The 27,858-nt window shown below is 41.8% G+C and overlaps 2 protein-coding genes across 3 annotated transcripts in view; both read left to right on the top strand.

Annotated features, from left to right (window-relative positions):
• LOC131678974 (protein yellow-like) overlaps positions 1–27,858 on the top strand; it is a 342,660-nt gene that overhangs the window by 69,244 nt on the left and 245,558 nt on the right. The window lies entirely within an intron of this gene.
• LOC131678978 (uncharacterized) lies at positions 18,606–21,224 on the top strand. 2 transcript variants are annotated; one of them, XM_058959481.1, is made up of 7 exons: positions 18,606–18,975; positions 19,045–19,324; positions 19,393–19,593; positions 20,101–20,249; positions 20,361–20,639; positions 20,696–21,003; positions 21,131–21,224. In XM_058959481.1, the coding sequence occupies exons 1-6, from the start codon at positions 18,856–18,858 to the stop codon at positions 20,966–20,968; spliced, it is 1,302 nt and encodes a 433-aa protein (XP_058815464.1). In that variant the 5' UTR covers positions 18,606–18,855; the 3' UTR covers positions 20,969–21,003; positions 21,131–21,224. The 2 variants fall into 2 exon arrangements, with proteins under 2 accessions (XP_058815464.1, XP_058815463.1); XM_058959480.1 differs by lacking the exon at positions 21,131–21,224 and having other exon boundaries at positions 20,696–21,050.

Raw genomic sequence — 27,858 nt, 5'->3', positions numbered from 1 at the left:
ATAAATTCTTAAAAGAACTGTTAAAAAATCTGATCAATCGGCTCATCGGTTACAGAGCAGAGATATCCTGCGCATCACTAACGCTACTGTAAGGAAATGCTTCGGTACAACGGCCGGCAAATTTATCCATATTTGCACGAAAATATCAACATTCCTAAGCAGTGTTTTGAGTCAGGGATGTTATGCACCTCAGAACAAATAAAGAGAAGAATAACAAACGCTCTTTGCACTTTTCATGCAAAAAAAAAATTAAAAAAGTTCTTCCGATCAAACTTTATCTGAATTGTAGTTTGATTCGCCTTCCTACCTGCTTTCCAGTGAGCGAGGCACAAAAAAGTGGCTCTTCAAGGTGACTCTTTGAACGAAATTGTGCAGCTCTTGGTGCACATATCTTACTCTTTTTCGTTTTCAAGTTTCTCTTTGTGCGGTCGTTCTGCACATCGCAGTGTTTTTGTGCTGCTCTATTTTTAATCGGTGTATTTCGCTCTTTGTGGCTCAATGTGTGAGCAAATAACAAGCCTGTTTTGAGTAAGGCTTGGACTATATACCTAAAAAATCACGAAAACATCAGCGAGCCTAAAGATATACAGACCATTGATCTGCAAATCAGTTGGAAAAGCACAATCTGCATTCACTACCCACTCCAAATGTTTGCCAGTTAAAATATTTCCTACAGAGTTTCTTTCGCAGAACCTATGCCTTTTGGAATAAATTAAAAATATTTTTTCCCGGGATTCCCCTAATCCCGGGAATGAGAAAACACAATTTCCCGAGAATCGAGAATCCCGGGAAATCCAAAAATCCCGGGATTCCCGGGAAAAAAATTCCCGGGATGGAAGCCCTACTTGAAATTAACAAAAAAATTCAGAATCACATAACAAAAATATTTCAGAACTATATCTCGCATTGTTACTTATTAGGGGCCGTACACTAATTACGTAAGGCTTTTTTAGAGCTTTTCAACCTCCCCCTCCCCCCAGATAAGAGTTCGTAAGATTTTGGTGAACTCCCCCTCCCCCTACATAAGATCTTGTCATGATTATCGTAATTAAAAAATCGAATTGTTAATTCATCAAATAATAAGATAGCGAAAACGATATGTATAGAATTATTACAAGAAAACTCATGACAAAATTTAACTGTAATTATCTGCAGTATTTTAATTGCATGCCAATCTCGCCCAGTAGAAAGAATAACTGTTGTCAGATATTCAGTAACTCCAATTTGGTCCACATTATCTGCTTTGCTATATTCCACTTCCTTTGAATCTGTTTTCTTGTGATGTAGAATTTAGAAAAGTTTATAACCTCTTCTGGCATGAATTTATTCTGAGTTCCAGCTGTGACGCTTATCGTACGCATAGCTCCGAGTTAACCATCTTCGAATTTTCTTGAATTAAAATACAGTTCACACTGGAAATATTCGACATTCAAGATCTTTGACAATCGAATGTTATAGCATTTTCCAGATACCTTGCGGGTTTGAAAAGAACAAGGTCGGTCTAACAACATGAAGGGTATCAACACTTCTTAACTTGTAAGGCATATTGTGACTCCAGTTCCCGACAGAACAATGTACAACCAAGAGCCAAAAAATCACTCATATTGTTTGATATACAAGGATTATATGGTACAAATGAAAATAGTTCCCTTTTCTTATTAGTTATTAAAAAGAATATTTTCCTTATGGATTTATTTTTTTAAACTTGTTGTATGATATAACGTAAGAAAGGACAAACCCTCCCTCCCCCTCAGATAAGAATTTGTAAGATATTTTGAAACTCCCCCTCCCCCATATGCCCTTACGTTATTAGTGTATGGCCCCTTATATATTTCTGTAATTTTAACTACTAACGAGACCTAATTTATAAGACAAGATGTTACAAAAATTGTATTCTGTTATAATCTTGTTATTTCATTCTGATCGGGTACATTAAAACTATATATTTCTTATTAACCCCTTCATGCCATAACTCTCCGAGCTCTCGATCGAAGCAGTTCGTTTTCTGGTGCTGTGCATAAAGTGAACAAGAATATATATTGACAGTGAAGGTCAACTATTGTTTGAGGCAGTCTTTGTTCGCCGGTGCCCAGGCTGGTGAAGTGAATACCAGAATTGCCGGACACGCCGCTATATAAGCTAAGTATTATTTTTCTTTCTTTCGTTTTCCTTTCCCCGATTAGTCTACTTTTCCCTTTCCCCTGAATACAAGTTTCATCTCTCGTTTACACCACGTGCTATCCTCGTGCCTAAATGGCCGAGGGCGAAGGAACATTGGATGGGAATGATATTCCCATGGATTTACCGGATAAACCCGATATTACTCCCTCCCCTGATTCCCCCAGTCCTCCCCGTATTAAAACATACCCAGCCAATTCAAATGGACCCTGGGTGGTGTATTTCCGGCCCAACACGAAATCGCCCAATATTCTAGAAATATCACGGGAGCTGACTGCTAACTACCCGGCCGTAGCTCAGATAACACGTGTTCGAGCTAATAAGATACGCGTTTTAGTAAATGACCTCGATCAGGTAAACCAGATTGCTCGCAGCGAGCGTTTTACGAAACAATTCAGAGTGTATGTGCCTTGTAGGGCAGTGGAGATCGATGGAATAGTCGCCGAACCGGGTCTAAAGTGCGAAGACCTGTTGAAGTACGGGGTTGGCTGCTTTAAGCACCCTTCACTTCAAAAGGTGAAGATTCTGGAATGCAAGCAATTGTATTCCGCAAAAACAGAAAATGATAAGACAACTTATTCTCCGTCAGACTCGATTCGGGTGACTTTCTCCGGGTCTGCTCTTCCCAACTATGTCCTCCTGGATAGGGTTCGCTTACCCGTTCGCCTGTTTGTACCGCGGGTAATGAACTGCAGCAATTGCAAGCAACTGGGCCACACAGCCACTTATTGTGGCAATAAAAAACGGTGCGGCAAATGCGAGGGAGAGCATGAGGATGACGCTTGCGGTGGAGAAACTGAGAAGTGTATTTACTGCGGGGGCCCTCCGCATGCTCTTAAGTCATGCCCGGTGTACAAGCAGCGCGGGGATAAAATTAAGCGCTCCCTTAAGGATCGCTCGAGGCACTCTTATGCAGAAATGCTAAAGAATGCTTCGCCATCTGCCCTTTCCGAAAATTCCTTTGCTCTTTTGGCTGGCGTTGATCAAGAATCTGACGACCCACAAGAGGGAACATCACTGGTTAACCCAGGGGAATCCAGGAAGAGGAGAAATCTAGCCTCCCCTACATTGCCTCGTAAGGGTGCCAAGGTGTCGTCCACTCAGAGTGCGCCATCTACAACCAATAAATCCAACGGAAGTGATGCACAAAAGCCGAAGCAATTTGCTCCAGGACTTGGAAATATTAATTCTAACAAGGAGTACCCACCACTTCCAGGGACACCAAAAACCCCAAGTGTCCCCGTTTTTCAAACAGATACTCAGTCCAGTAACGGACTAATGAAATTTTCTGACATAGTGGACTTAATTTTCACAGCTTTCAATGTTACTGATCTTCTTAAAAGCCTTCTGATACGTTTTCTCCCTATAGTGCAAACATTTTTGAAGCAGTTGACTACTAAATGGCCCCTCCTTGCAGCGATCGTATCCTTCGATGGCTAAGTCATCGAACGAGGTCACCGATTCGATCACTGTTCTACAGTGGAATTGCAGAAGTATCCTCCCGAAAATCGATTCCTTCAAATTCTTACTAAACAGTTTAAAATGTGATGCTTTCGCATTATGTGAAACCTGGTTAACTTCTGATATAAATCTCAACTTCCACGACTTTAATATAATCCGTCTGGATCGAGAAAACCCTTATGGAGGAGTACTTTTGGGGATCAAAAAGTGCTATTCTTTCAACCGAATTAACCTCCCTTCGACACCAGGCATTGAAATTGTCGCTTGTCAAGTTTTAATCAAAGGTAAAGACCTTTGCATTGCTTCCATCTACATTCCTCCTAGAGCCTCGGTAGGGCACCGAACGCTTTGTAATATCACAGAATCCTTACCGGCACCGCGGCTAGTTCTGGGAGACTTTAACTCGCACGGTACGGTATGGGGTTGTCTTCATGATGATAATAGATCAACATTAATCCAAGATCTTTGCGACAATTTCAACATGACCATCTTAAACACGGGAGAAATGACGCGGATTCCTACACCACCAGCACGCGCAAGCGCGTTGGATTTATCGCTTTGCTCGACATCGCTACAGTTAGATTGCATGTGGAAGGTGATCCCTGATCCCCACGGTAGCGATCATTTGCCTATCGTGATTTCAATTGCTAACGGTTCAAGACCATCGAAAACAATCAATGCCTCGTATGACCTCACACGGAACATTGATTGGAAGAGTTACGCGACCGCGATATCCGTTAAAATCGAATCCACTCAAGAACTTCCTCCGGAGGAAGAGTACAGGTTTTTGGCTGGCTTGATTCTCGACAGTGCGAATCAAGCTCAGACTAAACCAGTACCCAGCGCGAATACCCATGGACGGTTTCCCACACTGTGGTGGGATAAAGAGTGCTCAGAGCTGTACGCGGAGAAGTCCACTGCATATAAGGCCTTCCGGGAAGACGGGTTACCCGCTAGCTATCAACAGTACGCGTCGCTAGAAAGGCGAATGAAGAGTTTAATAAAAGCCAAAAAACGCAGTTATTGGCGCCGGTTCGTCGACGGGTTAACGAGAGAAACAGCGATGAGCACTCTTTGGGGTACGGCTCGACGTATGCGTAACCGTAATAGTACCAACGAGAACGTGGAATATTCAAACCGTTGGATATTCGCTTTCGCCAAGAAGATCTGTCCGGACTCTGTCCCGGTACAGAAAACGTGCCGCGCCGCGTCTCCTCCCGATACCGCGAACGAAACACCGTTTTCGATGGTGGAGTTTTCACTTGCTCTCTTATCATGCAACAATAACGCCCCAGGGTTAGACAGAATCAAATTCAACTTGCTGAAGAATCTGCCTGACACTGCAAAAAGGCGCTTGCTGAACTTATTTAACAAGTTTCTTGAGGGTAACATTGTCCCTCATGACTGGAGGCAAGTGAAGGTCATCGCCATTCAAAAACCAGGAAAACCAGCCTCCGACCACAACTCGTATCGGCCGATTGCAATGCTGTCCTGTATTCGGAAGTTGTTCGAGAAAATGATCTTGTTTCGCCTCGACAATTGGGTTGAAGCAAATGGCTTACTGTCAGAAACACAATTTGGCTTCCGCAAAGGCAAAGGGACGAACGATTGCCTTGCGTTGCTTTCTACAGAAATCCAAATGGCCTATGCTAACAAAGAGCAGATGGCATCAGTCTTCTTGGATATTAAGGAGGCTTTTGACTCAGTTTCTATCAACATTCTGTCAGAGAAGCTGCACCAGCATGGTCTTTCACCAATTTTAAATAACTTTTTGCTAAACCTGTTGTCTGAAAAGCACATGCACTTTTCGCATGGCGATTTAACAACATCGCGATTTAGCTACATGGGTCTTCCCCAGGGCTCATGTCTAAGTCCCCTGCTCTACAATTTCTACGTGAATGACATTGACGATTGTCTTGCCAATTCATGCACGCTAAGGCAACTTGCAGACGACGGGGTGGTCTCTGTTACAGGGCCCAAAGCTGCCGACTTGCAAGGACCATTACAAAATACCTTGGACAATTTGTCTGCTTGGGCTCTTCAGCTGGGTATTGAGTTCTCCACGGAGAAAACTGAGTTGGTTGTTTTTTCTAGGAAGCGTGAGCCGGCGCAACTCCAGCTTCTATTAATGGGTGTAACGATCAATCAGGTTTTCACATTTAAATATCTCGGGGTATGGTTCGACTCTAAAGGTACCTGGGGATGTCACATTAGGTATCTGAAACAGAAATGCCAACAAAGGATCAATTTTCTCCGAACAATAACTGGAACATGGTGGGGTGCTCACCCAGGAGACCTGATCAGGCTGTACAAAACAACGATATTGTCGGTGATGGAGTACGGGTGTTTCTGTTTCCGCTCCGCTGCGAACATACACTTCATCAAACTGGAGAGAATCCAGTATCGTTGCTTGCGCATTGCCTTGGGTTGCATGCATTCGACCCATACGATGAGTCTCGAAGTGCTGGCGGGCGTTCTTCCGCTAAAAAATCGATTTTGGGAACTCTCATATCGATTGCTCATCCGATGCGACATTCTGAACCCGTTGGTGATTGAAAACTTCGAGAGGCTCGTCGAGCTTAATTCTCAAACCCGATTTATGTCCTTGTACTTCGACTACATGGCACAGAGCATTAATCCTTCTACGTATACTCCCAACCGTGTTCGTTTCCTAGATACTTCTGATTCTACTGTATTCTTCGACACATCCATGAAGGAAGAGATTCGTGGAATCCCGGACCATATACGCCCTCAAGTGATCCCCAATATATTTTATAATAAATTCCGAGAAGTCGACTGTGACAAAATGTTCTACACTGACGGATCAAATCTCGATGGGTCCACTGGCTTCGGTATCTTCAACAATACTATCACCGCTTCATTCAAGCTCAATGATCCTGCTTCAGTTTACGTCGCAGAGTTAGCTGCAATTCAGTACACCCTTGGGATCATCGACACTCTGCCCACAGATCACTACTTCATCATTTCGGACAGCCTCAGCTCTATCGAGGCTCTTCGTGCGGTGAAGCCTAAAAAGCAATTCCCGTATTTTCTGGGGAAGATACGGGAGTTCTTGTGTACGTTATCTGAAAAATCTTATCAGATTACCTTTGTTTGTGTCCCCTCTCATTGCTCTATCCCGGGCAATGAAAAGGCCGACTCATTAGCAAAGGTGGGCGCATTAAATGGTGACATATACGAAAGACCAATCTGCTTCAACGAATTTTTTAGTATTTGTCGTCAGAGGACGCTCAACAGTTGGCAAACCTCGTGGAGCAACGGGGAACTTGGACGATGGCTACATTCGATTATCCCAAAGGTATCAACGAAGCCTTGGTTCGGGGGGATGGATGTGGGTCGGGATTTTATTCGCGTAATGTCCCGACTTATGTCCAATCACTACACCATGGATGCGCATTTGCGGCGTATTGGGCTTGCGGAGAGTAGTCTGTGCGCTTGTGACGAGGGCTATCATGACATCGAGCACGTTGTCTGGGTATGCGCCGGGTATTTAGACGCCAGGTCTCAGTTAAAGGATTCCCTTCGGGCCCGAGGTAGACCACCCAATGTCCCAGTCCGAGATATGCTGGCAAATCGTGATTTCCCCTGTATGTCCCTTATTTATACTTTCATAAAAACGATAAATATCCCAATTTAGCCCCTCTCTTTTTATTTCTCGTTTTTAGAAGTTTCCTCTTGCCGTGTGGAACCGATATGCTTCAGACTGCCACTATGTAACCGCCGTCGCCCTTATCACTACGGAATCTGAAGCGAGAGCGACTCGAGGTCCGAAGGATTCCCTTTGAAGGATCCCCCGCGGGTCCGAAGAATACCATCCGCCAATCCGACCTACTAGACTGAGGCGCAAATTTGTTTCGCTGATCTCCCGTTTGCCTGAAAGTTGCAAGTTTTACTCTTCTCTACCGGTCACCATCTACGCCTTCTCTCCCCTGTCCTTGATACAACTACTTCTACACCGATTTTGGAAATGACCAAGCATAAGTATCCGATAAAAAATCAAATTTGTATTCCGTATTCCTAGTTTTAAGATAGTTGTAATTTCTACTCTTTGTTAAAACTATTGTCCCCCATCTTGTAAATAGAATTGTATCCCTAGTTTTAAAACATCTGTGAAATTTTTCATAAATATTTGTTCCCCCTTTTGTGTACCAAACTATATTGTTAGTTTTAAGATAACTGTAAATATTTCCTAAAAAACTATTACTATTGAATTCCTTGTTTTAAAATTTTTCATAAAAAAAATCTTTTGCCCCCTCTCTTATATATAGAATTTTTTTTTCTAGTCTTAAGATAGCTGTAAATTTTTTCTCTTTTATAAAAAAAATATTTCAACATTGTAACCTCCTAGTTTTAAGATATTCAAAATGTAAAAACAAAAGAATTCGGCACCGCCAAGCTAACGCATTTGTGCCTATCAAATAAACGAAATGAAAAAAAACCCCTTCATGCCCATGTTGTTTGTGAACAACAACTTTTTTAAACAGCTGTAACATTTGATTGAGGTAAAATTTACTCACAATTTGAGTCACAAAACCAATTTGAGTATAAACTCAAATAGTGTTCGGTTGACTAATGTCACTGTTCGGTTGACTAATGTCTAAACTTCGCTGCTACTCAGTCGGCTTTAGCTATGTTTGAGTAAACCGGGCAAACGAGAGGATCACAGGTTTGCTTATTAGTCCGGCGACGGATTGATCAACGCCTCGTCTCAGCCGCTTTGTGGCGCTTCGGATCATTGTCCTCGGATATGCGGCCAAGCCGTATCACAGTAGCTCAAGGCTCACTTGTTAAAGCATTGCACTGTCATTGTTACACCCAAAACAGACCCTGTAAGAATCGCTTACATTAATGCAATACATACGAGCGAAAACTGCAAGCGTTCTGGCAATGTGCAAAAATTGCAAGAAGCTTCCTTGCATGTAATACAGGAAACAGAAAAAAACGAATTGTGCCTATGTATTAGCGATGTATGTGTATTGGTGAGAAACATGAGTTGAATAAAAAAAGACAGCTGGCATTGAAAAATGAGCCCCCCACGGGGAGATCACTAATCAAGACTTAGTCCATCCAACCATGCTATCAGACAGTTATGATTGGATAAAAGTCGTATATAAACACTTGAATGATTTCACGAATAATGAAAAAAGTGAAAGACGCACCCAGATTTGAACTCACGTCCTTGTGCATCATAGCAGAGACTATAGGCACCGTTCTATCTTTGCACATGTGGATAGAGCGTTAAGACTCGTAGAATCGGATGCGCCGATTATTTCTTGTGTGTAATGAATAATTCACAAAACTACGTTTCATAATGTTGGTGAGGAATGAATAAAAAGTAGACGGAAAATAAAAACTCGAGAGATGAAGCGATTTTATATGCTTGCAACAATTGCAAGCGGCTTTCACTGCAAAATTGCAAGCGATGCACTATGGGGTGGCTAGAACAAAAAGTTGGACAAAATAGAAAAAAAATTCTAACTTTTTAATCAAACTATATTTTTTAAACATTCTTCAATATTTGCTACATCGTGTACCATTGAAATGATAACTAAAAACTTTGGTCTAAATTTGTGACACACGGTCAAACATTATTAAAAATAAACACGTTTTGCCTTTCTCATATAAAGAAAGGCTATGCAATCACTGTAAAAATCGACTTTTTAACGGAGGCCCGGAGGGCCGAGTGTCATACACCATTCGATTCAGTTCGTCGAGATCGCCAAATGTCTGCGTGTGTATGTATGTATGTGTGTGTCATTTAAACTCACACAATTTTCTCAGAGATGGCTGAACCGATTTTCGCAAACTTAGTTTCATCTGAAAGGTATAACGCTCCCATAAGCTGCTATTGAATTTTAAGTTGATCCGACTTCCGGTTCCGGAGTTACGGGTTGAAGAGCGCGGTCACACAGCAAATTCCCATATAAACTGGTACCACCATGATGTTCAAATGATGTAAAACATATTAAAATTGATGTAACATTACTCTAGTTTGCGGGTCTGGATCACTAATGATCAATCAAAGCAGCTTTGAACACATTGGCCACCTATGACGGTTCATGACGCCCCCGGGGAACCCGCCAAGTTCCTAAGCTAATATCACACCCATTCCACAACGAATTCTCTACCGATTTTTACAAACTTGATTTCAAATGAAAGATACAGTAATGCCATTGACTGTTGCTGAATTTCATTCGGTTCTGACTCTTGCTTCCGGAGTTACAGGGGTGTTAGTAAGGAACTGGAATTTCCCATATAAATCGGTACAATCGTAATACCTCAGAGGCTAAAAACTATTGAAATGGTCACCAAATTACTTTTAATCGCAGATCTAGATCACTGATTGCCAATCAAACATTCTTTGAATATATTGTCCACTATCGACGATTCCGGAAGTCCGGAATTCCGGGCATATTCCACAATTAAAGTCACATCGGTTCTTCGGTGATGACTGAACCGATTTTCTCAAACCAAGTCTCAAATGGAAGGCAAAATATGCAGTTGAGTATTGCGTCGAACACCCCCCCCCCCGCCTTGCCCTTACACCTCCCTCCTTCATCACTCCCCTCCTCTTGGACTACCCTCACGCCCGCATTTCCTGCATCCACCCCGTATACCGAAATAAGATGAAGGATTTCTGACGCATCCTCCACTCCCACTCTACTAATCCCCCATTCCCTACACGTTCAAACCCATTCCACCAACCTTTCCAAATTATAATCACATGAAGATAACATTGAACTCATGCTTATTAAGCTAATTAAATATTATTCTTTTGCCTTTCTTATATAGAAAGGTTATGCAATTGCTCCAAAAACCGACTTTCTAATCGAGGCCCGGAGGGCCGAGTCTCATACAGGGTGTTTGGTTCATGGTTAAGAATCTCTCGGGGGGTGACAGACTGCCATATTTGAAAAAAAAAATTGTTCTACACATACCATCAAATCTCAACCGTTACAGAGTTATTGAACTTTTTGTGTAAAAAACTTATTTGTCTTAAAATACCTCTAGCTTAAAAGTATACTTTGTATTTTTAATGTTTCAGTTCCATTCGAAAGGTGAGAAAATTTCCTATTTAATGGTGTTCTCATATCTTTTAACTAATTAGTTTTAATTACCTTTTAACTGTAAAGTAGTTAAAAGTTAGTGTTTTTGAGGAGGTTTTTGCTAATTTTCTCAAAATAATGAAGTATAATTATAGCAATATCCATTATCCAAAAGTTGGGTTTTAGGACGATTCCTAATTTGTTCTTAAACGTCATATTTCTATCTCTTCTCATTGCTTTGTAATTTCATTACTATACTTTTCCTTAAACCGACTTGCAAGTGCTTAAAACACTCTAATCTAAAAAATATGCTTTATATCGTTATTTACAAGATTTCATTGGAAAGCTGAGAAAATGTCCTATCAGTGTATGTACAAACATCTTTTAGTTAAGTGTGCTAAATGATTTTTTGCTAACGAAATAACTCAAAATTTGTGTTTTTTGGAGTTTTTTAATTATTCTAATTATTAATCAACAAAATTTATCGTAACTATTGTTAATTTGATGCCCCTTAATGTTCTCTATAACTTTTTATTAGACACTTTGTCTATATCTCTTTTCATTTTGCTGCTATTTAATAGTTAACACAGCATGAGCTCCCTACAAATGTAGTGGGTTCGAAATCATTATTTTTGAATATGAAACGATGTGATATAAACGATTTTGCGTCGAAACCAAAAGAGATAATTGAATGGAGTCAAAGAAAGAACTATAGAACTTGCTGAGATGCATTATTTCCATGATAATAATGGTGATGTTTATTATTTACTATTTTAAGAAAATTAACGAAAATGCCAATAATAGCACTAACTTTAAACTAATTTACTTTTAAAAGAATACTAAATTCACTTAACTGAAAGGTATTAATACATTTTTCACTGTAAAATTTTCCTGGCTTTTGAATAAAAAGAAAAAAAAGTACAATAAGTGCCGTAATTTTTCAATTAGAGCTGGTTCTAGTGAAAATGAAATAAAAATATCCAGTTAGAGGTATTTTAAGACAAATAAGTTTTTTACACAAAAAGTTCAATAACTCTGTAACGGTTGAGATTTGATGGTATGTGTAGAACAATTTTTTTCTCCAAATATGACAGTCTATCACCCCCAGGAGATTCTTAACCATGAACCAAACACCCTGTATAACATTCGACTCAGTTCGCCGAGATCCCAAAATATATGTGTGTATGTATGTGTGTGTGTATGTGCGGATTTGTTAACAAAATGTACACATCGGTTTCTCGGAGATGGCTGAACCGATTTTTACAAACTAAAATTCAAATGAAAGGTATAATATTTCCATAGGTTGTTATTGAATTTCATTTTCAACCGACATCTTGTTCCGGATTACGAGTTGAAGAGTATGGTTACAAAACAAAATTTGTTGATTTGTCCACATCGGTTTCTCGAAATTTTCTGAACCGATTTTGACAAACTTAATTTTAAATGTAAGGTCCATCAGCTGCTGTTGAATTTTGTGTGGATCCGAGTTCTGGTTCCTGAATTACAGGGTGATACGTACGATCACGCAGCAAATCTCGATTCTAACGAATTCTGCGATGAATGTAAAAAGATGAAAATTTTTCCAAAATGTAAACATAACTGTTGAATTTGTAGATCCCCCAACAGTCATTCAAAATCTCTTTGGCCACACTGGCCACCATCGACGGATCCTGAAGTATCCAAATTCAGAATAACGGTTATATAGGTTTCTCGAAAATGGCTAGACAGATTTGATCAACTTAGTCTCAAATGAAAGGTGTTGCGTCCCCGGAAACTGATATTAAATTCCATCTTCATCCGACTTCCGGCTCCGGAGTTACGGGTTGTGGAGTGCGATCACACAGAAAACTCCGATTCAAACCGATACCGCGATGAATGCAAAAAGGTGCTCTTATATATACTTACCAAGTGTAATAAGAATGAAAGACATTTCCATAATGTTATATTGTACGAACCAGCTATTAAATCATAGTTTGGAAAAATGAGAAAGGCACAATTGCACCTCTAGGTGGATTAAAACAGGTTTTTTTCTAGTAAATCAGGCAATAGGAAACAGTTTCTCCTGAAATTGAACAATGCAATCAATGTAGTATTATTATACTAGGAAACGTTGCTAATGACCTGTTCTAACTACTCTAATGCTCGATATATCGAAATAAAAAAGTCAAACTATTTTGTTTTGACAAAAAAAAATAATAGGGATCTTTAGGGGTGTGCGGGTTAAGGCATATTCTGATGCAGATTAGTACCGTGAGTTAATATCTCAGTCCTTTTTCAATTTTTTGGCCCGAAACTATTGAAAAAAACATTTTTTAGTTTGTTTCCTTTTAGGACAATAACACATCCAAACCCATGCGACTTGCACGACCCTGTAGGTTGCCTTATCAGATCTACCATAGTTTGCAGATGAAACTTGAGATGGCAGGTTGCTAGCAGATTGACAAAGTACCAGATCATGCTGTGTGGGGTGCCTTCCCGGTTAACAATGAGGCGAACGAGACATTTGCAGATACGTCATTTAGTAGGACAACTGTCAGTTTGCTGGTTGAATTTAATTTGTTTTTTTTTAATTTAAAAATCATAAAAGAATAATTAAGCTTTAAGAATGATATGAGTGTACTCGTAAGGACACCCGTTACCAATACATAGGAAAAACTGGCACAATTTTTCCAAATTAAAGATCCCTATTGTTTGTTTTGTGATTTTAGTACTATATCGCAATTGAAAAAGTCAAATTGAAAAATTAAGTCAAATTAAGATAAAAGGTTGAAAGCATTCGAAACTATCGGCTATTGTCAGTCCATCGCAGGTGGATACTCATCCGACCGCGTCCGACCGTTGGTTTGAGAGCAATTTGAAAATTGTAGTTTTTACATAATTTTGGTGCTTTTTATCAAATATTATAAGTCTTATTTAACTGAATTACCTGCTAGGATTTCTTATCAGTTTCGTTTATAATAATCATAAATTTTCGATGACAAACCCTCACCTCCCTCCCTCCTCACCTTTTCAAACCAGCGCACAGTGGTCCCAAAGAGCAAAAAAGGGGTTTTTTTTAGATTGCGTCAAAACGGTTGACTTTAGCAATATGGTGTCTTTGAGAAAGTTTCTTGGAGTAGAACTCCCCTTCTTTCTGTCTTATCGGATTGACGATTAATCCTCCTACAAGTGAGTTACGAAATTTATTTTCTTCAATAATTCAGATAGACAAATACTTACTTCAGCAAAGTAGTAGAGAAACTCGTTACAAACATTTTACCCGAAGATTTCAACTCTCTATCTTTTAAGGTTTTTGAGATATGGGACATTATTTGTAAAGGCCCCTTAAAAACAATTTTTCCCTCATAAGTTTTCTTCTAGATTTTTTCCATTATATAAATGTTCTAGAACATTGTTTGGACTATTAAACTGCATTACTTTGCCGAAGACGGAAACTTGCTATCGCTAGTATGTGTGGAGATATTCACATTTTTTGATTGAAAATAGCTCTTTTTCCAATGCCGATAACTTTTAAACGGGCAAAAACGGGCAAACCACTTTGTAAACAAATTAAAGTGCAAGAAAAGCACAACAAATGCTGGAAAAATCAGATCTCCCCAAGGCGGCCCTCTATGGAAATACTTGAGCTGAGGTTTGTCTCATTCCGTCATCAAATGCAATTGATTACTCGCCGTTTGGTTGCACTTGCGCCATTGTTATGAAGTAGGCGCAAGGGAATTGTCAGTTTCCGGTGTCAGGCGTACGCATTGAGATTTTGAACAACTGTAACTTTTGGCCCAAGCAAACAGAAGTTCGGATAATACTTAAAAAGCACACTTTAAAATTCACAAAAAGTTCTTAGCTAACTTTCAAGCTGCTCAAGCTTTAATAGAACTGCTTAACCCGCTATTAGAACATAAAACGTATTGCAAAATTACTTAAAACGAGAAGCTTATGTAACTCCTTTATATCAAATTTTGGTTGCTTGGGTATTTACTCAAGACGTTCTTACAAAAGTAAGAAAGGCTAATTATTACGACTTTAACGCTTTATTTCAGAACTAACAGTAGGGGGTGGGTGTAGCGTAGTTAGTAAATCGATTGCCTTGCACGCAGCGCACCTGGGTTCGAGTCCCGACCCCGCACATAGGGTTAGAAATTTTTCATAAGAGATTTTTCTAACCCGAAAAAGCGAATGACCTTAAGGTTAAAACCTCTATAATTCAAATAAAAAACTAACAGTAATATATGGTTGATGTATTTAATGCCGGAACAGCTCTAGTATGGACAAACTTAGGCTCTAGTATTTCCATAGAGGGCCGCCTTGGGGAGATCTGATTTTTCCAGCATTTGTTGTACTTTTCTTGCACTTTAATTTGTTTACAAAGTGGTTTGCCCGTTTTTGCCCGTTAAAAAGTTATCGGCATGGAAAAAAGAGCTATTTTCAATCAAAAAATATGAATATCTCCACACATACTAGCGATAGCAAGTTTCCGTCTTCGGCAAAGTAATGCAGTTTAATAGTCCAAACAATATTCTAGAACATTTATATAATGGAAAAAATCTAGAAGAAAACTTATGAGGAAAAAACTGTTTTTAAGGGGCCTTTTAGAAATAATGTCCCATATCTCAAAAACCTTAAAAGATAGAGTTGAAATCTTCGGGTAAAATGTTTGTAACGAGTTTCTCTACTACTTTGCTGAAATAAGTATTTGTCTATCTGAATTATTGAAGAAAATAAATTTCGTAACTCACTTGTAGGAGGATTAATCATCAATCCGATAAGACAGAAAGAAGGGGAGTTCTACTCCAAGAAACTTTCTCAAAGACACCATATTGCTAAAGTCAATCGTTTTGACGCAATCTAAAAAACCCCCTTTTTTGCTCTTTGGGACCACTGTGCAGCGGTAGAACTTGTAGATGAGGAACAAAGAGTCATCGAGGAATGTTAACGTTACACACTTTTCTTCCGTAAACAGCACTTCCGAAAAAGTTTTTATTACTTTTGTTCATAGTTGATAAACTGAAAGCATTTTTTTTCTTGAATTTACTATTTGTCAAGATAATGAGACTCTCCTAGTAATTTTTCATCTTCATCTATGTCGACACAAATATTATCTTTGGGCGGTCATTTACATCCACACCTCAATCTTTGAACAAAACATACATACACAATGACGAACAGCATTATTGTGACTGTAATATTGAATACATGCATACAAAGCAGCAGTATCTGTAGTAATCAGTTAAATATCGTCTCCTTTAAAAATATTACTTTTTGCTTTGAGAAAAATAACATAACATGTTTTGGAATGATCATCAATAAAACAAGGTAATTTATGTATTGTCTCCAATGAACAAATATAATCTAGAAAATTATATTTGTTAGAAAATCGTCCTTCGAATGTTACTATAGCCACCATTAGATTGAGTTTTTGAAGAAATATGAGAAAAAAACAAATTTCACACTGTTAGGTGCATTTTTGATGAAAAATGTGCTCAAGATCAAATATTTAAGCTTCTCTTGAATTATAAATGCAAAATAATATATAGAACAGCAGAAAATAATTTTGTCCAGGTTTTCGGCCTAGTTACCCCATAATGCGATTCTAGCATTATTTGCAAGTGATTGTCGCTTGCAATTATTGCAAGAGATTTTTGTTTTGGGTGTATGAGTGTTATTCAGTACGACTTATTTTTTCAGTTTATCAAACTCGGATTTGGTTTGTTTAAGTCAAAATACACCCTTTTGGCTAAAGACCACATTTAAATCGGACCTCTATCACTAAAGTCTCTAAATTAGACAAATACCAAGGTAGTACTTTCAGGTTAACACCACCGGGTAATAGAAAAACCAAGTAACTGGCATCCCTATCTCTACATACGATCGATGGAGGTCAGTTTGACAACGTCAAAATCGCTTAAAATGTCATCAACAAACAATAGTAGCAGTAAACAAAAGAAAACAATGAACACTTTAACTGATTTGATGTAAACTAAAGTGCTCCTCGTTCGTATTTAAAATTAATTTCGTTCATTTTGTTACAAGCAAAGTTCTTATGTTGGCTACGAAAATATGACGTCACGTCACCCTCTTGAGAAAAACACAAGTGGGGTTTCCCTCGGTCAAATTTGATTGACAGGAGCAATGATAGTGGTTTCGATAAACGAAGATTAAGAAAAGAAAAAAAAACATCTGCAATTATTTGGGGGGATTGAACCCAGGAGGGCTGCGTACAAGACAATCGATTTCCCAAATACGCTATGCCCGCCCCTCATAACACAGTTCACTTGTGGACTCTTGTACGCATACTAGAGCTAAAGCAAATTGTGTATTTTGTAATATCGCTGTCATAGAGAGATACAATTACTTTCAACGTTTACTTTTTATACAAAATTTGAAAATTATATTTTATGTACCATCGGTAACATCAGTTTTAGGCTTTAATTAACATTTTATATTTATTATTTAATTTGAAACATCATCGTGACCCCGGCCGAATAACCCGTGTGTTCTGTGATTCATGACCGAAAATTCTGCAGATTTCTAGACTGCTCGATTTTTAGCTGCCATAAGACTTCGGCTATCTAAACGGTTTTCCATGTTTTGGTTCTATACGCGATGTATTCCTATGAGAATGAATCAAACGAATTAATCAAAACTGTCTCTCTTGCCTCGCCATATACAGGGTCTGCCAGCTAAATGTATCCTTTCTCAACATTGAACAACTTCGTCCATTTTTCAGCCGATTTTAACAAGTAAACTTTTTTTAGGATATTTTATACCATTTATTATAAACCAGGTTTAGAATACAACGGCGATTAAATTACCACCCCTATTTGATACACAAAAAGCAGCTCTTTTGCGGATATTTTGCATGGCATTAGACAGCATTTCGGGCTTAATCGTTGCAATTTCAGTTCGTATATTAGCTTTGAGTTCGTCAAGGTTCTTAGGTTTGCTAGAATAAACTTTATTCAAGTAACCCCTTCAGAAAAAAGTCTGGTACCGTTAAATCCGTAGAACGAGGGGGCAATTTCAAATCACCATTTCTTGAGACAACGCGTCCTGGCAATTTGCTCTGCAAGAACTTGACTGTAGCGGCTGCGGCGTGGCCCGTATTGTTGAAAATTAGAAAAACTCTAGAAAGAGAACTGCGGAGACTCCATTTTGAATCGATTGGATACGCGTTTAGCTGTCAAAAAAGGGATCCAATCGAACATTGCCTATCCTTATAACATTGGACGTGTTGCCATACGATGCCGGGACATACGTTGCCAAAAATGCTGTTTTTCTCTCCGCAGTTCTCTTACTAGAGTTTTTCTATTGAAAATAGGAATCTGGGGAGTTGCTACAGACCCGCACTCAAAGAAATTCTTCACCAAATTACGGATTATCTTGTTTGTAGGCGCCGAATGCTTGCCATATTTTTTACGATAAGCACACACAGTTTTCACTATTGAACGATCGTTTTCAATGTAAAGCGTTACGATTTCAGCAAGTTCTTTTGGTGTAAATCGACTCATAGCTAAAATGGCTCTAAATGGGGTTTCAGAATAGTGTTTATCTGTCAAAATCGGCTGGAAAATGACGGAGTTGTTCAATGTTGCACCCTGTATATTTCAAGCATCTTTTTTCAACGATGATTTCATTTCAGAGTTAGTTTACTTAAATTTTACACATCTGTTACTATTTAAGGCCTACAGAGTTTTTAATAAGTTGTGGTTATACATAATGATAGGGAACACATACAATTAATTTGAATTTTATAAGTTATATGCTTAAACTAAACATGTGTCCGTCTTACCACCCGCCCCTTGTTGTCATACCAACAATTCTCCTAATAATCAATAACTTTTCACAATTTATTGGTGATAGTAATTCATCCGATATGCAATCAATTGCAGCATTAATATTTGATATGCGCTGTTGAACGATCTATGTTGATTAAAGCAAGAGGATCCAAAAAATGATACCAAATATTATTAACTGATAAGCATGAAATATTTATTACCATGACAATGTTTAGATACATCTAGTCTCCGCGATTTATATAAATAGTTGCAACCCGAAGCATAATCGGTTTTAGTCTGAATACATTGAAGTGAGACGGTGCAGATGTCATTCGTGGAACAAAATGTAAACCATTTCCCAAGTCTTCATTAACAAAATGATTCGTACTAAACTTAAGCAAAAATTTTGGGATTTCCTTAACTCAGTGTGCTTCGAACCGAAACGATTAATTAAGATAATAGTGCTTAGTATTTGTAGTGTGGTGGTAGTTTTTCAGGTATAATTCAGTCCTCAAAACGTCAACATTCGGGACAATGTAATCGAAAATGATCCTTTTCTCGTTCAGTTAACGGAGTGTTTCCAGAAGCTAATCAATCCACCAATCAACACACATTCTCGGTTCGAGTTGAACGAGTCCATGCTGTATCCGGCGATCACTTTCTGTCGGAATCCACCGTACAAGTACGACGTAATGCAGAAGTACAACCTGTCGCAACATCCAAAGTATGCCAATGCTTTCAACAATTTCAACTTCAACGAAAGCTCGCTGGACGAACTTTTCCGGGAGGCCACATACAATCAGAGTGACTACTTCATCCAGTATGGACTGGATGGTCTGTCGGAAAGTAGGACCGAACTGTTTGTGTACCAGTACAAATTTGATTCTAGTAAACGATTTTGTGGCGGTTTTCAGATATTGAAGTTATCGGCAGTATGCATTTGGATATGGGTCATTGCTTCACCCTGAATCCACTAGTGACGACAAACCATTCGTGGAAGCAAGTAGGTTACTCGATTCTGCTGATGCACGATATGAGAGATGAGGAGTACTTTCTGGGGGAAGTTTTGCCGGGTTGGCACATTTTTATCCATGATCCCGCGGAAGGATTTGCAGGTGATACACTTTTCTTCATGCAAAATTGGTTTAATTAAAATTTTCTCCTTAGGGAGAAATTTGGCATAGTATCTAGGTTAGCCTAATAATTTAGGTTAGCGAATGACAATAATGCGCTGGTCATTTTAACGATGAATTGATGATTAAATATTCGACTAGTAGCTAGTAAGGTGATTGAAATATGGTTCTCTACTAGGTTTTTTTCCTTTGTATTTTATTTTTCGTCTCATTAGTATAAGTTAAGCTCACTTACAATATAATAACAGCACTACTAGGTTGCCTAAAAACCGAGAGGATAAAACCGTTACTGTTCAGCGTAACAATCAATAACCCTTCACAATTCATTGGCGATAGTAGTTCGTCCGATATGCAATTAATTGCAGCATTAACAGTAATTTTTCAACTTTATCTTCGTTTTGATATACCGCACCGTTTCATTTACAAAGCTGCAGACATCAGAAAGCATACTCGCCAGGCGCAATAATACTTCACCTTTCTCTCGCACAGAAAATCGCATGCAATCATCAGGCCGAGTCGAGTATCTTTTCATGGAAGTTGACGAGGAAGTAGAGGTAAAACTAACCACTCAACATTTCTACATGCTTCCCAGCGACGAGAATCAGTGTACCACTGAGTCGGAAATGAGTTCTACTAGGGTAAATAGTTCCTGTTAGCTATTTATTGTATTGTCGTCCCCTGTAACTATAGTAGGCTCTGCTAGAATTCCGATTGACATTTTTTTAACTAATCATGCTACTGAACAACAGTGTAGTGAGCTTTGTCACTGGCGCCACGTGGTCGAGAAAGTTGGATGTACCGGTCCCTGGATGCCGGGTATCGAAGGTGAGCAGTGTCATACAGCAAAGGACACTCAGCAGCTTATCAAATACTACAAAGTGATGGAAGACATTGACAGTACGGTGTGTGGATGCTACCAACCATGTTCGAGTTCCATCTTCACGACGTACGTGATGAACCGGAAGCACTTCAACATCACCATTCCAGCCGGGCAGTTGTGGCTATACTATACTTCCAAGATGGTTACTGTAGGTCAATTCGTGTATCGGATGGCAAGTAAATCATCAAACTTACTTCCTTCCAGATCGTCAAAGAGTTCCATGGATACGACCTGACTCAGTTCGTTGCCGATTTGGGTGGTTCGCTTGGTTTCCTGCTGGGTCTGTCTGTGCTCGGTTTGATTGGACTGCTGGAAAAGATCGTTGAGCTGATTTTTATCCGAAGGCTGATCGCTGAAAAACGAAATAAACAGAAAGTTGACAGCAACTTCGAGAAGAGCTCTGACAGACGGCAGGACGAGCTCAGTCAGACCGAATCGTCCGATGCAACTTTGGCGGTGGCGAATATCAAGCAATAGGCGTCGGTTTCCCGCCCAGCATGTTTAACGTTTAGGTATGTAATTTTAGATGACCCCCAAATGTATCGTAAGCAAGTGTCAAGTTTGCTTTATTTTTGTTTCTTCGAAACTCCGAATCGATTTGTGAAAACGATAAACAACGGAACTGCGCGGATAATTCAGAACAGGCAGATCAAAGAAGCCATATTTATTTAAATCGGGTATTCCGGTGGCCTTCAGCAACAAACACCTGACGAGAAAATGGTTTAGACAGTTGATCGACAAACTAAAGGCACTAAAGCCCGCCGGGGCTGGAAATTATGGTTGCAAATTTTGCTTTGAGTAAAAATAGAGACCTTCGAAACAAGTGTATTCACACGTTAAAGTTCTTTGCAACGAACGTTTCTGAGCAAGCAAACGAACGTACGGTTGATCTTCATACATGCAGGATCTATTTTTAGAAACCTACATCACATCAAGAATGTGTTTGTTTGTGTTTAATCTAATCTCGCCTAAGTGGTTTATTGTGGTTTGCAGAAAAAAATGCTCAGATTTTAGCATATAGCACCGATTACGTTAATCGATTATAACAGGTGTGTAGCAAGGATTTCCAATGCTAAAGGAAGTACGAGGGGTGGTGGGTACAAGATCACTGAAACGTTCGGTTTCTGGTATCCCTTTTAGATGACATGCATTTCAGGATTCCGATGGAATCCTTAACACTCTTGAGGAATTCTTGTTTCGATTTTCAGGTTATCTTTCTCAAGATTCTGGGGTCCTATTCTCAGTCCCGTCACTTAGTGACTAGAAGGAAATTTCCTTCTAGTCACTAGGTGACGTGACTGTGAGAATAGGGCCCCTGGTGTGCTGTCGCCGCTTTTATGGAATCATGTCGCCGATGGCTTGTTAAAGCAACCTAATGAGCTTGGTTTTCCGATACATGATTCGGAAACAAATGGTTAATTAAAAACAGGTAGATCAAAGAAGTACATTGCGTTTGAAATTTGCATGGGAATTTGTATGGGAAAAGCGACTTTTTAACATTTCCCATTCTAGAGACCACGGCTTTCCTGAAGTATGCAACTATTATTGAACAGAAATCAGGATTTGTCCAAAAACTTTGCCGAAGGATGTATGGTGCTAGAATGTCTCTGAACAAAGTCAGGCCCGTAGGCAGGATTTTGTTTCGGGAGGAGCTTAATACTTTCTGCATGAAGGTGTTAACTGGAAACTGAATGTAATTTTAAAATGTTCTTGAGAAAACAGTTCCAAAACTAAGGCAGTAGACAATACGTTATCTGATACAAGAAAAGCTATAGTATGTCGACGAATTATTGCTTTTGAATTAGATTTTTATTGGTCGGTTAGGCGCCAAGGTCAATCCTGCGATTCCGAGGAGAGGCTGAATGCCGGTTCTCAGGTGCCCCGACGACCTACCGTCGACGATGCGTGCGCTCAGTCTAGTCGCCGGTGGTCGATCTAGCCTACTCCGGTCGCGCCCAGTGATCTCCTTTATCTCTCTTCCTCATACTGACTTGACAAGTGCCATGGTCGGTCCGGCGATTCCAGTTGGAGTGTAACGTCCGGTTCATCGGTGCCTAGACGAACCGAGGCCGTGTACTGCTACGTTTCTGGTCCTTGCTCATCTCACCAGCTTCGTTGTAACGCTGAAATGATCTGAACGACTGTTTTGTTCACCGCGTCCCATTGTTCTTTGTCCGCGCAAATTCTTTGGACAATATTGGTCATGTTAACGTCCTCACCGGACAATGGTTCTCATTTCGTTTGCACGTGCTCGAAACGCGGGCATTCGAGGACCTCGTACTCAGGCGTTTCCTCTGCATTACCGCACGCGATGCAGAACGTCGAACTCGCGGAGCCGAACCTGCTCAGATACTTTTTGAAACAGCCATGACCAGACAAGAACTGCGTCATGTGGAAGTTCACCCACACCGACAGGCATGGAGTTAGTCGATGGGTCCATCTACCATTTACAGCGTTATCCCACCGGTACTGCCACCTGATTAAGGTGTCAGCTCGGGCTCGTTTACGGACTCCTCTTGTGCCTCGATTCCTATAACACTAGCTATCTTCTTCGAGTAGAAGGTTTATGGGAATCGTTCCAGCTATCACGTAGGTTGCCTCTGACGAGATAGTTCGATATGCGCTAGACACCCGCATGGCCATCAACCTGATCGTGCTGTTCAACCGAGATGTGTTTCTCTTTGTCTGCAGTGCCGTCACCCAGCAGGATCTGAGCACCGATGTGGAGACACTCGCCAGTAGTCGCTTTTTACTGCTGCTGATCGCCGAATTGTTGGGCATGATTCAAGAGAGTGCGGGGATCATTTTTACGACCCTCCCGCATGCATGGTCGATGCGGATATTGAAGCTTAGCCGGTCGTATATCATCACTCCCAGTTGTCTAACTTCCCGCTTTGAGTTGATGATACACTCTCCGACCGAAATTCTTGCCTGTTGCAGTGCCTTTCGGTTGCATATCAAAACCATCTCGGTTTTGTGATAAGCTAATGTCAGCTTCTTCTCGCGCATCCAGTCTTCCACAACATCTATTGCCTCCGTTGCGAATACTTCTACTTCCTCTAGTGATTCTCCGATCCCTAGGAGCACCACATCGTCCACAAAACCATCGATCTTCACGACCCTGGGGAGGCTCAGCTTCAGCACTCCGTCGTAACTATCATTCTAAAGAATTGGGCCGATTATGGAACCCTGTGAAACGCCCGCTGTTACGGTTACACTTCTTTTTCCGGCGTCAGTTTCGTTGATCAGTTGCCGGTTCTGGAAGTAGATCCTCAGAATCCTACAGAGGTAGTCGGGAACTCTCAGTCTGTGCAGCGAATCGGCGATTGCGGCCCAACTAGCGCTGTTGAAGTCGTTTTTTACGTCCAGTGTAACCACTCCGCAGTAGCGGTTTCCTCTTCTCCTTTGCTTCTGCACAGCTTCCATAGTCCACGACCGTTCGTATGGCATCCACGGTGGATCTGCCATTCCGGAAACCGAACTGCATATTGGATAGTCCATTCTCTCCCACTGTGTATGTTGCAAGTCTGTTAAGGATTACAGGCATATCGGCCTGTATTCTGAAGGATCTCCAAGGGGCTTGCCTGGCTTTGGCAACAGCACCAGCTTTTGTCGCTACCAGATATCGGGGAAGTCATCATCGTCGATGCACTTTTGCAACGCGGTCCTAAACATTTTCGGGTTCTCAAAGCTTTTACCACTACCATCAGCTCCTCGTTGGTTACCCGAGCTTCTTCTTCAAAGTACCATATGGCGTGGGCGGTCAGGCCGTCGCTTCTACGAAGACTCTCGTCCTCTCTGGGCACCTATCCGGTGGTACTGCCGGTCCTCTTATCTTCGCCATGGCAACTCCATAGGCGTCGCCCCACGGATTTGAATTGGCGCTGCGGTAAAGCTGTTCTAGGCAGGCTTTCTTACTGAGCTTGATCTCCTTGTTAAGTGCGGCTCTTGCCGCCTTATATGCTGGTCTTAGAGCATCCCTTTCCGCGACGTTACGGGCTCTCTGCATCTTCCGGGCTCGGTGGCAGCATTCCACCAGAAAACTGGGCGGCGACTTTACCTCGGTTTACCTTCGCTTGGCATGCTTGCATCGCACACTCTTGCTAATGCCGCTGTCACTTTATCTGCACTGAAGTCAATGTGATTGCACTCACGCCTCAACGCCTCGACGACGACTCCCTTGTCGAACTTCGTTGTTTTTCACCTCCGTTCGTTTGATTGAATCACACGCGGTTTCGACTGTCTATTGCTTCTGATAGTGTACCGGATCGCTTGGTGGTCGCTGTGGATGTACCCCTCGCACACTCTCCAATTTAAACTTCTAACCAACCCGGGGTTGCATAAGATAACGTCAACAACTGAATGTCGACCTTCGCGGCGGTAGGTGCTGGTTGTACCATTGTTTGCAACATCTACGTTCAGCTTTGCAAAGGCCTCGAGTAGACTACTCCCCCTTGAGTTGGTAAAGCGGCTGCCCCATTCTACTGCCCAAGCGTTGAAATCGCCGGCTTCAACGACAGGTATCCACTCAATAAGCTCTTCTGTCAGCTTATCGAGCATTTCTGTGAATCGATCGGTCGTCCACCGTGGAGGTGCGTAGCAACTGCAGAAGAAGACTCAATCAATTTTGACGATTACGTAATCTTCATCCACACGATAAGCCACTTCCTGAAATGGATATCTCCCCGTCGTCCAGATCGTCGTTGATTTTGCGTTATCTGCTATCCAGTTTCCATCGCTGGCCAAGATACGGTAAGGCTACGAAATTATAGCTATATCGCATTTAGACTCCGCTACTGGTTGCCGCAGCGAATGACGGATCTCAATATTGGCACGTCCGTAATAACCTACGAACTTGGAACTATTGAGAACCAGAGCTACAGGTCCAAAGCCCTGGTAAAGGAGGATGGTTATGATGATCTGGGCCGCGGTCATCACGTAAAGCAACAAAGGTCATAACCCCAAGTCCAAGGCGTGAAGCGACCCGTACCGAGGGATGAGTGGTCGAGGGGGTGAAAAAGATGCTCGATCGTTAACGGAGCCTGTGGGGTACCTGGGCAACCCCCACAGTAAGTGTCCCTTAACACGTTACTGCGGAGCTCTGGCGTGGCGAACCTTTCTTTCTCGCGCTACTCGTGGGAAAAATGAGCGAAGTGAACAAAAACAAAAACAAACAAATGGAGGTGTCGAACCCCTTTGCCAAAGGTGGTTTGATAAGGTCTCCCCCCAGTGGGGAGGGTAGTGGAGCGACGGCGGCTGCAACCAACAGCACCAGTGACCCCCCCAGCAGTGGTAGAAAATAGCCCTACTAACGCGTTGGACGGGCCACTAACCGCGATGCGTAAAGTTGTGGAGCAACTCGATAGCATCATCGAGTTCGCAAATGCGAAACAAAACATCAGCAAGGATCTGAAACAGAGCCTGCTGATGCTCCGAAAAGCTGTTCGAGTCGCAAGACAGGAACAGCAGGCTTACGTCAAGAGGGTAGAAGGACGAGAGAAGGCCCACAGTGGAACCCAGACAGTGGCCTCCAAGAGGGTGGAGGGAAGAGAAAGGCCGACATAGGTACCCAGACAGGGGCCTCTTCCCCTTCTATGGAGTAACCAAGTCGCTCGAAGCGGCGGCTGAGTTCCCCTCGAAGGTCAGGGTCAAGCGCAAGACGACGTCGAACTCGAAGCGTCCTAGGAAGTCACCAGGCGAGGGTGCAAAAAGTAACACCAAACGGCGTGTAACCGTGACGGCCAAACGCCGTTTGGTCGAGGTAAACCGGGGCGCAAAAGAAGGCACCATCAACCCGGCAGCAAGAAGGCACCATCAACCCGGCGTAACCGGGACAGGGGCGAAAACCCCTGGAAGCTGGTCAGTAGGAGGAAGCCGACGCCGGACGCACCTCGACCCGCAAAGAAGGCCAAGGACAGAGGCTAGGCCTTGTAGTTAAAGACTGACAAGGACAAATATGCCGACGTCCTAAAGTCAATGCGGGCGGCCGAAAGCCTCTCGGTCCTCGGGCAAGACGTGCGCTGCGTGAGACGCACCAATACAGGCGAAATGCTCTTGGTGCCGACTTTACATGCAAGAGAGCGTCGACTACTGTTGCGGCATTATCGAGGATGATGTCCAACAGCTCAAAGGTGTACACCAGTAGACGTAGGCTACTGGCAGGCGTTGCCGTATCTATCCTCAGGTACGGCGGCCCGTCATGGTCAAGAGCACTGAGGATAACCAGTTACCTACAGAAACTGGAGAGCACCTACCGCGTCCTGTCAGGTCCACTGCAGTTTATCGCCAGGTGACCGAACTCTTGACACTTGAAGCACACTTCCGGTCGCTGAGAGACACTCAATGGACATACCGACCAACCTTTGATCTTTCCAATTTTAAGTGCCTAGTTCGCTGCTTCGACTGGAAGCCTAACTGAAGCCGCTTGCGTTCCGAAAGGTCCCTTCATCATTCGGATCATCATCTGCACTTCTCCAAGCTCGCACTGTTTTTCCAGAGCTTCTCTGAGCTCTTCTTTCGAGGATATCTCATCCAGGTCCTTACATTGGATAGTTCCCTCGGGGCACAAGGGTCTTACTTTCACCGCTTCACCCATAGCTTTCTCGGTGAGCTCTTTGAGCTTTTTGACTTCGAACCCTTTTCAGTTCCAGAATCATCTCTCCGGTGCGGGTGCGCCTGATTTTCTTGACATCTGAGCCCAGCTCCTTGAGTACTGTCGGAAACAGCCATGGCCTGACAGGAATTGTGTCAGGTAGAAGTGAAGTTCCCCATGGGGTCTTCCCACCCAGCTCGATATGTTAAGTATCAGCCAGTGGGTCCACCTACCTTTCGAGGAGTTGTCCCACTCACGCTGCCATCTGGCGACCGAGGTCACCCTGGTGCGCTCGCGGGCTCCTCTATTTCCACGTAGCTCGAAACACTCCTCAGCTTCCCGAATCACCAGCCCGACTGGCATCATGCTCGCTATCACGCAGGATGCATCGTGTGATACCGTGCGGTAGGCATATATCACTCTGAGGCACATCACGCGGTAGGTGCTCTCCAGTTTCTGTAGGTAACTGGTTATCCTCAGTGCTCTTGACCATGACGGGCCGCCGTACCTGAGGATAGATACGGCAACGCCTGCCAGTAACCTACGTCTACTGGCGCACACCTTTGAGCTGTTGGACATCATCCTCGATAGAGCCGCAACAGCAGTCGACGCTTTCTTGCATGTATAGTCGACGTGGCTGCCGAAGGTCAGCTTGTCGTTTATAATGACTCCGAGAGACTTCAGACTTAGCTGTGAAGTGATCGCGACTTCTCCCACACGGATAACTAAATGATGTGCCGACTTGCGGTTGTTGACGATAACTACCTCCGTCTTA

The sequence above is a fragment of the Topomyia yanbarensis genome, chromosome 2 (genome assembly GCF_030247195.1).
Source record: "Topomyia yanbarensis strain Yona2022 chromosome 2, ASM3024719v1, whole genome shotgun sequence".
Taxonomy (NCBI): domain Eukaryota; kingdom Metazoa; phylum Arthropoda; class Insecta; order Diptera; family Culicidae; genus Topomyia; species Topomyia yanbarensis.
Note: the sequence above shows the minus strand (reverse complement) of the source record. Positions and strands in the feature narration are given on the sequence as shown.